The sequence below is a fragment of the Mus pahari genome, chromosome 5 (genome assembly GCF_900095145.1).
Source record: "Mus pahari chromosome 5, PAHARI_EIJ_v1.1, whole genome shotgun sequence".
Taxonomy (NCBI): domain Eukaryota; kingdom Metazoa; phylum Chordata; class Mammalia; order Rodentia; family Muridae; genus Mus; species Mus pahari.
Window position 1 is genome coordinate 160,674,516 of NC_034594.1, and position 12,621 is coordinate 160,687,136.

The window sequence follows — 12,621 nt, forward strand, 5'->3', positions numbered from 1 at the left end:
CTTCTGATGGACTGGCTTATACGGTGTCTGCATTTTTTTAAAAAGTTCTCGTAAAAATAAAGAGTGAGCTGGTCGGTTAATATTTGCAACAAAATCAGGTGTCTTTTAAAAGTTCAAATGAAGTAAAACATGAACAAACATTTTAGTGGGTATAAATTTGCTTTGCAAAACAAAAATCTAGTGTTTGTTTTTATGGCAAAGAAAGCAAAATTTCCTCACATTCTTAAGCCTTTCACAAATACAAGTGTCACACACTCGAGTAGAACTGGAACTTTAAACTGAACTGAACTGTGAAGAACCTGTACGATTGTCCCTAATGTCCTTAGAGCAGTCACTGCCCTTGCAACCAGAATTTATGTCCTCAATAACATAAGAGAACAAAGTTTCTCACAGTGGCTGTTTATTCTATGGTAGATATAATGTGATGAACTAAAATAATACTACTTAAATCTATATTGGTATGCCGAAACATTGCTGTATAATTTGATTTTTGTTTCTTTGTTTTCATTATTTGATGTCTAAACCTTCCTAACGGTCATTTCTTTCCCATGTAGATTATTCCCCATTCCTTCTGCATCGTTAAGCTATGAAGTGACTGGTCTCCAGCCATTCACAGTGTATGAGTTTCGGTTGGTTGCCACCAATGGCTTTGGCACTGCATACAGTGCTTGGACTCCGCTCATGACTACAGAGGACAGTAAGTAGGCCAACCAAACAAAGTCAAACCCTAGCTACAGTGGGGATCCTTAACTGCCTTACGGTTCTTAAAAGAAGGAAATAAGCCCTCTAGATTCCCTGTTGTTGAATGGCGGCATCTCTACCAGGTTAAGAGAGTGGTAGTCAGCCTCCATAGAAGGAAGAACATTGTGAACCCAGAAGGATGGAGGGTTCGGTCCAGAGACAGACAGAAAGAAACATCACAGTCAACTATGGCATGGCAGTAGTCTGCCCTTCAGGATACAGGAGGAAGAAGGCAAGGTTGTGGTCTTCTGCACATTGGCCAAATGTGACATGCTTTGGAGACCTTCTGGAAGGCAGGCAGTGATGATATGTGAGGCTGCAGTAAGAGGCTGAGCAGTCATCACTGGAATCAGGCACCATCTTACTTTGACATATGTGCTAAATACAGCATCCAGGATAGGTAGATAGAGCCTGGGGAATCACGGACAGCAGAGGCTAGATTCTGCCGTATTCAGAAACAAAGAATCCCTTAGAGTTTTTAAATGTTTTTACATTGAAAATACAATTATAATTAGTCACATTTAAGAAATAAACACATAGATCTAGTTTTAAATTAACTACATCTATAAAAGCCAATCTATTAAGACAGGTATTCCTTTTATTTTTGTTTTTAAAAAGCTGAAAATAAAATCAAACTACTCAGTGAAGGAAGATGATATTTTTAACAATGAGGTTTGGGGGTTAATCTTGTCAAGCCTTTTAGTCACAGGCTCCTAAGGAGAGGTTGTTCAATGCACATTTGCCTTTCTGGTTTTATAGCCAACAAGAGCAAGAGTGGCCCTCAGTAATGCAGCAACAACACAAAGGTATAGCAATACCTTCTGTAGTAAGTAACTCATTTCATTTTTGCAATATCCAGAGTTACCTTAAGTACTTAATTATAAGACATAAAATGTGTCTGAATAAAAACAATTTTTCATCTTTTACATTTACTTTATTTTTTTTTAAATGTCACTATGAACAATATAAGTCTCCATGCTTTCCAGTCCTTAATTACTCCTGGAATTGAGTTAGACAATTTGAGGCAAGGGTGTATCAAATATCTTTTTTGTCCCAGGGTGCTACCCCAAATATCATCATCAGAGAGAAGAAATGTACCCAAGATTCAGGAATCATTGATGTTCAACCTTTAGGTAGAACATCGCACACACCCTGGGGAATCAGACACCATGGTCGCCATGGTGTTCAAATTTATGGACTGGAAAGCTCACATTCAAAATAGATTTTTTTTCCTGAAGAGACATTTAAAAGATGAAGATAGATGTTTAATCTCATATTTAAAATACCATGCTTGATGGCCCTCAATAAAGATTAACTAAAAATAACTATTCAACCCACTGCAGAGGTGATGGCTCAATTGAGTGCCACATGAGGAGAAGGGAAAAAAGGATTTATTTGATTATTTATTTATTTTTGTGGCGTCTCCTTGGCAGCAATCTGGTCATATTGTTTACTGAATGGTGTCCAGACCATGCTGTTCACAGGTAGGAAGATAGTATAAAAATCACTGCGCACTGCCCATTAATTAGTACAATACCCTTTATCAAATTGGTCTCCCATCACCTCTTAATTGTATTGCCATTCCTATAAACTGCATATGGTCAGGGTTTTTATGCAGAGACTTAATGTGTGGTATGAAAACTTGCACTCCAGTTCCCTTAAGTACAAGTAACATTTGATTATTGACACTAGCCTTCACTTCTGTTGAGTCACACTTGCCAGGATCCTGATCAACGAAATGGTCTTTTCCCCACTTTGCATATACACCGAGTCACACATATTAGCCAAGAGCTGGATGGTAGCCACAGCCCTGCAAGGCAAGTTCCCAGTGTACACTGACCCCTGGGCCATGGTGACAGTACACTATATATTCTGGATGTCAGTAGAGATGGATAACATCTCTCAAAGGATGTGCAATTGAGCTGACGAAGGCTGAGTGATTGGCATGGGGGCACAAGCAGTTTTTCTGTCAAGGCTACAAACCGTGGCTTATAAAGCTGCCTGTGCTGACAGATCCATGCCAGAATCACACTTCAACCCAGGCACCTCTTCTTTGCTGAAGTTGTTATCAGTGGAGAAGTTTCCCGTCTTGTCTTAAAGGGTGAAGCAGAGAAGTCATCTCGTGCTCATAGTTGAATTCCCTGCCATCAACAGGAGCCTCTTTGCTTCAGTCACAGAGAAAAAACTACCTGTTGTATGGATTGGTCACACATGGCAGTATTTTTCATGTGGTATTTTGAGGCAGTAATATCCACCAAAACTGTGGCAAGACTGTGAAATCAAAGAGAGAGAGAGAGAGAGAGAGAGAGAGAGAGAGAGAGAGAGAGAGAGAAAGAGAAAGTGGGCTTCCTTACCAAACTGTGTCAGACCCAGGAGCAGGCGTTTCATTTGGTAAGGGGAAGGTTTTGACTTAATAGATGAAAAATTGGGTATTGTTAACTAGAAATGACTATGTGACAAGATTCTATGATGTTACAGTGACCCCACATCTGTCGTATTTTCATGATTGTGTGCTGTAAATGAGTCTAACAACAATAGATTTGAGGAGCATGTCTCTGAACCTCTGGTTAAATATGATTAGCTCTTTTGCCTGTAGAAAATCTGAAGCCAGAGACATAGGTAGGAATATTCTTCTACTGAGAAGCCAGTTCAAGGCTGTGACAAGAAGTTCTCCTGTACAAAAGCTGGGAAGCATTTTAATGATTTTTTCAAATAATTTGTCATTTACATCAGTGTGTCACCAATATGCAGTCCCATGAAGTTTTAAAAATTGAGGGTACAGATGCCAAATACAAACAATACATCCTTCCCATGAATATTTTAAATCCTGCTAAATATCTCAATAAAAGATTTTTGTTGCAAGCCAACTTGGTCATCATTGTATTCAAGCATTTGCAGCCAGATAAATATAAACATCATATGGATTTTTTAAAAATGTACTAGTGAAGGTCCAAGCAGCTGACATGACTACAGTTTGCAAAACTATGCAGTGATTATGTTATACTCAGATGAGTAAGCTTAGCATAATAGGGAAAATTACCTCAACTAGCATCTGGATGTATTTTCTAGTCATTTTAGTTGTGTGTCTTAGTGTGAGTGTGTGTGAGAGACTGTGAGTGCGTGCATGTGTAAGTGTGTATGTGAGTGTGTGTGAGATTCACCATGACCAAGACAACTCCTATTTAAAAACAAAAACAAATAACAACCACAATAAAAACAATGGTAACACACAAGAAGCTGGATGGGTAGTCAAGAGCTGACACCTTGAACTGCAGGCAGTAGAGAGAGAGACTGGGCTTGGCATGACCCTCCCCCCAGTAACATCACTTCTTCCAACAGAGCTATACCCACTCCAACAAGGCTACACTTCCTGTTCTTACTAATCTTTCCAAACAGTGCCAGTCCCTGGTAAGCATTCAAATATATGACCCATTTTTATTCAAACCCCCACATTAGCTAACTTTTTATATAGCCCAGGGCCACCTAGTGAGGGAATGGTATCACTCCCAAGGGACTCCTGCACTGATGAAAATACATGAAAGTTTAACCAAACAAATGCTGTCTATGAGCACTTGGATGTGTACTTCCTTGTGCAGAGAGAGAGACAGAGAGAGAGAGAGAGAGNCAGACAGACAGACACAGACACAGACACAGACACAGACACAGACACAGACACAGACACAGACACAGACACAGACACAGACACAGACACAGACACAGGCAGACACACAGAGATATAGACAGACCGTGATGGTCCTGAATATAAGGAAGGTGAAAAAATAACACGCCATTCTTCCCTGGAGGCTTCTGCTGACTAGCAAGGGTAAAACGGAATGCAGTCCATACAGCTGAGAAACCTATGAGGTTAAGGTCACTCTTTCCAAAAAGACTCTGGGAGATCCTACATGACAGAAACAATGAGAATAAGTATGGATAGGGAACATGGGTTCTTTTAATACCATTTCAAATATGCTTTGTGGCAACTGGTCCAGGAGAGAAGGAAAGTTTCCTCCCCCCCCAACACCTGAGCAGTGAGGAGGGCTTTCAGGGTGTCCATGGGAGGAGGGGGTGACTAAAAGGTAAAGTGTGGGAGGGGCGTAGTGTTTTCTATGGCCAGAGATAGGCCTGTGACATTGACCTTGCCATGACAGAGACTATTTTAACCACAGAGGCTCCAAACTAAACCTTGTACTTTTAAAAACTGTGTAAGGAGCCTCTGGGGAAAAGAAAGCTAAACAGAAAACCCTTTCCTTATTTTTAGCCTTGCAAGCTAAACCTGAGTCACATGAGAGGGAAGGGAGGCAAGACTTCAGCACCGTGGGTATTCAGCGAGCTGATAAAGATCATGCAGAATAAGACTTCTCAGACTATATATGATGTAAATGTGTGTCCCTGAGGGTGCTTACACTTAATAATTAATATTACACAGCAAACATATTCTTATATGATTAGTGCACTTTAGAATGTAAAGGCTTAACCAGCATCCTTCAGATAAATCTATACAGAGGAAAGTGGAAATCTTTTACATTGGTGTTGAGCCTGCTTGTAAATGATTGTGCCAGAGCCAAGTAACTACCACCGTGGGCATTTCAGCTGTGCCCCATTTCAAAGGTGTGATCCGAGCTACACTTGTAGACTATTAAGCCCTTTCAGGGAGGAGTGGGGGGGTTAGGTCACATGACTCTCAGCTGAGCATACAGCCACTCCCTGCCTGAGCAACTATACCTTTATTGCTTTGTGGTCTAGAGGAGGGACTAGAGGATGTAGGCTGTGGGAAACTAAGGAACGGAGACGCCATCCCTGCAGCTATGGGGAAGCCCTTGGCCCTGTTGGGTAAAGGATTCCCAGGTCCAAGCTGTTGTAGGAGGAACACGTACATCCCTGTAAGTAACCCCTCACCTCTGCTTTGGAAGGAAGCCCGATCGTTTCCTTGCTCCCTAGAGTGAGTTTTGGCAGAACTGTGCCTTTTCTTGGTGTTGGGATCTTAGGAGAAGGGTTAGACATTGCTTGGACTTCCCTCTGGGAAGACATTTTAGCAACGGTGCTTAGATTATATTCCATTAATGAAGAAATATGAGCTATAAATTTGAGGGTCGCCACATGGTCGTTTTGTTTCTTCTACTCCAGCTATCTTCCCCAAATGCTCTGAATATTAAGATGCTGCCCCATTTTATACTTTCAAGTGTGTACATGGATGTCTCTTCCAGAGACAAATAGAATCAGAGAACAAACGGCCCATTTTCTCCTTATGTGTGTGGGCCTTAGCTTTGTGTATGTCTATGCACCACACATGCATGCTGGTGCCCATGGAGGGGCAGACAGGGTACTGGAAGCCTGAAACCAGCATTACAGGGTGATGTGAGTTTCCATGTGGGTGCTGGCAATCCAACTCGGGTCCTCTTCTAGAACAGCAAGTGCTCTTACCTGCTGAGCCATCTCTGCAGCCACAGAACTCCCATAATTCTCAATACTAAGAATGAAAGTCTCCGCATGTTTGTCCCTATAAGCCTCCCCACCCCGCATGGATCACCACCCCAAATTCTTGCATTTCCCAAATTTGTAAAGGCAAGTATTTTATTGTTATTTCTTAATTCTTCTTTTATAATCTTAACATTGGATGAGTCTGTTCTAGCTATGTGAGCAACAGAAACTTTTTAAAGGATGAATGGAAAATTGCATCCATCTGGCCACAGTCTCCCACCCTGAGCTCTTAAATCCCCTTTGAGCACATAAAGCAGGCCTGCTCTTGCAAACTTGGTCTCCAATTGCAATATTCCTTACAACCTTCAGATAAAAACCACATATAGAAGTAACAAGAAATCCACCCCTCTCCAGCTTTACTTAGTTTAATAAATTAATAAGTAATTTTTATCACACTTGCCTTACTGCTACAGATTCATCTTTACTGAGAGCCTATGCTATACCAGACACCTGGCAGTAACCTTCTGTTTATTCTGGCACTTAAATCATGCTATATTTGGAGTGTTCTCAAAATATTTTTAATAAGTATTTTTGTTCTGAAAAAAAACAGATTATTCATCTTTGGAAGGTCTCAGTGGACATTGTAAGATGATCATTTGGTAACTACCACATATAGGTCTTAAACAGCCAGGGTTAAATCTTCTTCAATCTTCTTAGAGAGTTCAAACACCTGAGAACTGCTAACCATGAACAAAGGTGGGTATTTGTGTAATCATTTTAAGTAGATTGTTACATCCACTATCTGGAACATTCTAGAATACTAAAACTCTATGTAGATTCTTGTAATAATGCTATCTCCCTCATTCTAATCATAATCCTCCCCCAAATAATACTTTTCCAAGGTTGACTAAATAAGAGGTTGGAAAAGGTGGGCATGGTCTCAGCCAGTGTACATGGGAGGTAGGCAGGAGTGTCAGGAAAGAGCCCCTGTGAGCAGAGCTGGCAGTTACATCTATGTTAACCCAGGTGCAGCCGAGTCTGCACGGATAGCTACATTTTTGACAGGTATCTACACCGTGGGCCTTTCTCATGTCAGCAAAGCACATTTTCTTTGCAATCCAAGATTGTCCATGGAAGCACCCGCTGCTGTTCACCTCATCCTGTGTCCCCAGTTCTAGATAGCCAGCCATCCCTCCTGACCTTCATGAATCCTAGTCTCGGGAGAATGAGGAGCGGAAGGTCCTCGGGACTGACTTTCTTCCTTGCAGACTCTACGACACAGCCCTTTCTACTCCCAACGGTAGCTAGAAGGCTGATGGTCTTTCATTAGACCGAGGACCCTCCAGTTGGAGTTCCCCACCCCAGTCACTTGTAAGAAAGCTGAGAGTTGACCGTGTACAAGTCTGCAGCTCAAGTTTTGCATATTTGTTTTGGGGGTACAACTGTGATACCATCTACATTATTGCAACATGAATATTCCTTTCTCTTTATTCTATTGGTCTTCCTGCATTTGGCTCTTTTATTATAGCTGTCAAAAAATTCTTTGGGGAAGTTGTTCGGTATAAATAATAAATTGATGAAAGAATTCATGATTAAAGAGGAGACAGAGGCTGCCATTCTAGCTAACTCATGGCTGGTGAATATTGTGGCTATCTTAACAACTGGTGTGTGATGTATAGCTTTGTCTAAGGTCCATCTGTATACGACCCCCATGGTTTGTAATTCACTGACAAATTTAGGGGTTATTCACTTAGGAGTTAATATTACTGGAAAGAGTTTTTAAACTCAGTGCAATTCTCTCTATGAGAATGCTAAAATATTAGCTTGAGGGCATTTGAGACTATAACAGGAAAACCGTGGCCATCGTTGCTAACTCGATAGCAAACAAGTATAAAAGACTTCCCATCCCAAACCTCTGAAGACCATGTGCACTCTCAAGTGGGGAGCCATTGATAGTGTTGGACCTATGTACACACACCCCCTCCATCATACACCCCCGAGATTATTGGGAAAAGACCCACTCGCCCCTTTCTTAACAAGGTCATGACTTTCTGTTAGGCTGGGCAGAACCTCGCCAGTGAGCCAAGCAGTTTCCCACTAAGATCATGTAACTTGCCAAAATAAGACTGTTTTCAGTTATTAATGCCAAGACGAGCTCATTGGAACCAGGAGTCTGTGATTTGACCAGAGAGGAGGCTCCTGTCCCTGGCTCCAGGGGGGTGCTCTCCAAACAATTACACTGCCCTCCCGCCCGCCCGAGAGAGCTGCTCCCTTGCATCTTCATCACTGGGTAGCTGAGCTGTGAGCCTGTCAGATTTCCTCATCTCCCCTCGAGTGACAGCGGCATTGACAACGTGTTATACTCCACATTGATTTTACAGTTAAGGGGCTGATTGTGATGTATAAGGATTTTACGAATTCAGCTGAGAGGCTGGCTTTTGCCTTTTATCATTCCATTAAAATTTTATAACCATCTTTTTCATGTCACTTCACCCATGAATTCTTACTTTAGAAAGTGATAGCTGCGGCGGTGAGCGTAACTCTCCCCGTGTTCACGGCTTTTTATTGTATTAGCCAACTACCCCAATTACAGTTATTACTCATGTTTTACATAATTGTGGTGACCCTTTCAACAGAGCAGTAGCAGGACAGTTGATTTGTATATAGAATTAGATGATCCTGCTTATCATTTTAAAGCACGAAATTGAAAGAGTGCCAGAAGTCAGGTTTTAACACTTCCCTAGCCAAAGGAGCTAATTAAGCCAAGTCTGTTCTTCTCCAAGATGCTGTAAAGGACCCTTCTGCAGTGGAAGCAGGGACTGCACTCAGCTTCCCCAAGAGAGAACCTAATAAAATGTATGCAGGCTTTGGGGAGCGGGGATCATGAAATTGAAATTGAATGTCCCCTCTTCCCAAGATAAGAGGTCTTTAAGGAAGGGCTGTGTTCTGTGGGAGTTTGAAGTGCAAGTTGGGCTCATTATCATGGATGTTTTACCTATCACACATCAGCATCTTCCAGAGAAATAAAAGGCTTTATTCTCATCACAGAGAACAAACTACATCCTTGTTGGTACTTTTCCCTGAAGAAGCTCATGGCTTGATAGCTCACAGAGGAGGGAATAATTATGTGAGACCCTGATGAAAACCTGCTCAGAAACATTCTGATTTTTAAGTGTGTCTGACTCTTCACTGGGGAGAGGGGGCGAGATAGGGTTATAGACTGAAGCTTGAATCTCCACCATCGATCTTACAAGCTCCCATATCAGAGGAGTTTCTTTCTTTCTTTTTTTAAGATTGCAAAACAACATTCATAGCTTGCAAGAGTCTCACTTACTCTTCTCTGGGAAATAGCTAACTGTACATGACATGCCTGGCTAAGAAAGAGCCTTATCCCCATGTTGGTATGATAATTGCTTCGGTACCTGCATACTGGAGAGGTGAGAAGAAATGTCACCGATGCATTTAGATGGCTTTCAAGTGGAAGGCAACAACAGAGCAGCCTGGGGAATGCCCATACCAACATCACTAGGACACTAGGATTTCTCTCTCCACAAAGGACTTGTGACCAAATTGTCAAAAATGGTTTGATATCAGGTCCCTTCAAAAGATGAATTACAATTCTACCATGAGTCCAGCTGGTGACTAAAACGTGGGCCACTCTGTTTGAAAACACCCTTTAACTAGCTGTTATCACAGCCACTGGCTTCACAAGTCTGTGGCTGCTTTAACACATAGACCTCGGTGGGACACTGAATCACACATTCACACTCAAATCAATGCTGTTTTAAACAATTACTAAATCCAACTATATCTTTTTAAAAGATTTTCAATAAAATCTAATGTTCACAGAAAAAAAATCTCATAAATGTCAAAATTGCTGTGGGCAGAAAAGAGGGCTATAGTATTTTTTTTTTTTTTTGATCTGTTGTAGCAATTTATAGATCTCAGGCCATGGTTTATAAGAATGCTAAATGTTCTGGAATTACAGCTGTTACTGATCAGTGATTGAGCCAGATTTGTGTTATTGCGCCATGTTCCTGCTTGTACCTAGAGAGCAGTAAAGCCGCAATATAATAAAAAGCACCTGCATTTTAAATGAAATTTCAATTGAAAAACTTAACAGCCCTTCAAATTGCAGAATTTAACGCAGCCCAGTAAAGCTTAAATAACACTTTGCCAGCTCGGGCTGAGGGGATTCGCATTCAAGGTGACTTGATTGTGTCGCGTGGTGAAATTATTTACAATTAAGGAATTTCTCTGGAGGGCTACAGAGAGTCTGCTGCCCCCCGCCACCTCTGCAGGCATATGGTGGGCCTTTTTCAGTATTCATGGGGCCTCCCGAACCTTTATGATAATTGAATCAGTTAGAGGGCTGAGTGGAGCAGTCGCAAAACCTGTTAACCTAAAGGTCAGATCTGTGCATTGTTTATTTATCTGTAGGTGATAAGAAGCTAGATCATCCTCAGCTCTGTCACAGGCACAGGAAAAAAAAAAATCACCGATAATATTAACAGGGAGTAGATAAATCGCAAAACATGGATTAGCATGATAAACAGAAGCGGCATCATATGGAATGGGTAATGAAGGAGCTGCAGCATTTCTCAGGCTTGTAAACTCACAGGTCTTGTTAGAACAGCGTTGGTGGATGTAATTGGTACCGGGGAGCAAAACGTGGTCAAAGCCAGAACTTTCGTTAAACTGTCAGCTTGTACGTTTCTCTTCTACCACCTTGATTTTAAAAACCAAACACAAAAACAATAATCTTTATGATATTTTTCAGCATTCACTTTAATCAAAAGAAATGATTTTGATGGATCTCTGTTAGGAAAGAAAGGACAACCTTAGAAATATTCAGCAAGGATTTCACTACCATGAGCAGGACAGTCATGCCTGTCTCCTTACCCTTTACCTCTTTGTCTCTTGTCTCTACTGAGTACTCCAGTTCATTTAAGTTTTGTTGTGGAGAGTCCGTGGGAAGTTTGTAAGTCCATGACCTCCTGGCTGTGTTCTTCTTCCTAGAGCCTGGACCTATAGATGCTCCGATTCTTATAAATGTGAAAGCTAGGATGATGTCGGTCATCTGGAGGCAGCCTGCAAAGTGCAATGGGGCCATTACCCATTATAACATTTACCTGCATGGCCGTCTCTACTTAACAGTCTCTGGACGTGTCACTAACTGTACTGTGATCCCTCTGCATCCTCACACGGCCTATCACTTCCAGGTAGAAGCCTGCACCTCCCGAGGGTGCTCTAAGTCACCAGCGTCTGAGACGGTGTGGACACTCCCAGGAATTCCAGAAGGCATCCCAAGCCCAGAGTTATTCCCATACACTCCAACATCAATCATAGTAACTTGGCAACCCTTGGCATACCTGGATCTCTTGGTTGAGAATGTTACAATCGAGAGACGAGTCAAAGGGAAAGAGGAAGTTAGGAGCCTGGTGACCCTCGCAAGAAGTCAAGCCATGAAGTTTATTGATAATGATCCTGCCCTCCGCCCTTGGACACACTATGAATACCGGGTCCTGGGGAGCGCTCTTAATGGGGGCACAAACAGCAGCGCTTGGGTAGAAGTGACCACAAGACCCTGTCGGCCTTCCGGAGTACAGCCACCCACGGTGTGTGTGCTGGGACCAGATACAGTCGAGGTAAGGTACCCAGTATTCTCGCTTCTCTGTAAACCTACAGACGTGTGAACTTACCCTGGCTGCTCTCTGTGTTGAACAGAGCCATCTACTGACAAGACTACCGCATTTGTTGTCTTAGGCATTTGCTGCAGAAACTGGGCTTTTGGCCTTTAGCCCAAACTATCTCAAATTCAATGTCAGTTTTTCATTTCTCCCTGTATCCCTTTAATTATATTGTTGAGAGACTGTTATTTGCCTCGTACACATGAAATACTTTGATACCGCTGTGGGATGCTTAGCCTCGACGCCACAGCATATTTAAACGGATCAGAAAATGAGACGAGATGGGGAGCTGATGGCAGTCCTGAGAAGCATATTAACAAACAAAAATCCCACACAGTAATATTCCTGGCTTCTTAAAAAAAAAAGTCAAAGAACTAAAATGATGGAAAAAGAAATTAAGAAAATAGCATATTGCTAGGGTATCCAAAAAGCTCAATTATTTGCCTCATTCTTCGGGGATTGAACTCCAGAGGATGGGCTAACTACCATTGTTTTGGCTGGCATACAAACTTCATTCAAGGGAAATTAGTGTAACCAAACAGGAGGGAGTTTTGCAGCTTAGAAGCCTCTTTTGTGTAAATACACACATGCTTCCATGGATTCGGTCTTGTACCTCTGCCAAAAGGCTTGGTACAGCGGCGCTTGCTCACCAGAGCACAAAGCAGAGGGCATTTACATAACAGCAAAGTTCATCTGTTGGAATTATTCTTTGAATCTAGGCTGTAGTCTCTCTCTACAATGAAAAACACACACTAGGTAATGTGAGGTA

The 12,621-nt window shown here is 41.9% G+C and overlaps 1 protein-coding gene across 1 annotated transcript in view; it reads left to right on the forward strand.

The window, feature by feature from the left end:
• The window catches only part of Ush2a (usherin), a 678,886-nt gene that overhangs the window by 439,000 nt on the left and 227,265 nt on the right, over window positions 1–12,621 (forward strand). Inside the window, exons 39-40 of the mRNA XM_021198607.1 lie at window positions 555–697; window positions 11,182–11,810. Of these exons, the coding sequence (XP_021054266.1) occupies window positions 555–697; window positions 11,182–11,810 (772 nt within the window). The remainder of the gene's footprint in view (window positions 1–554; window positions 698–11,181; window positions 11,811–12,621) is intronic.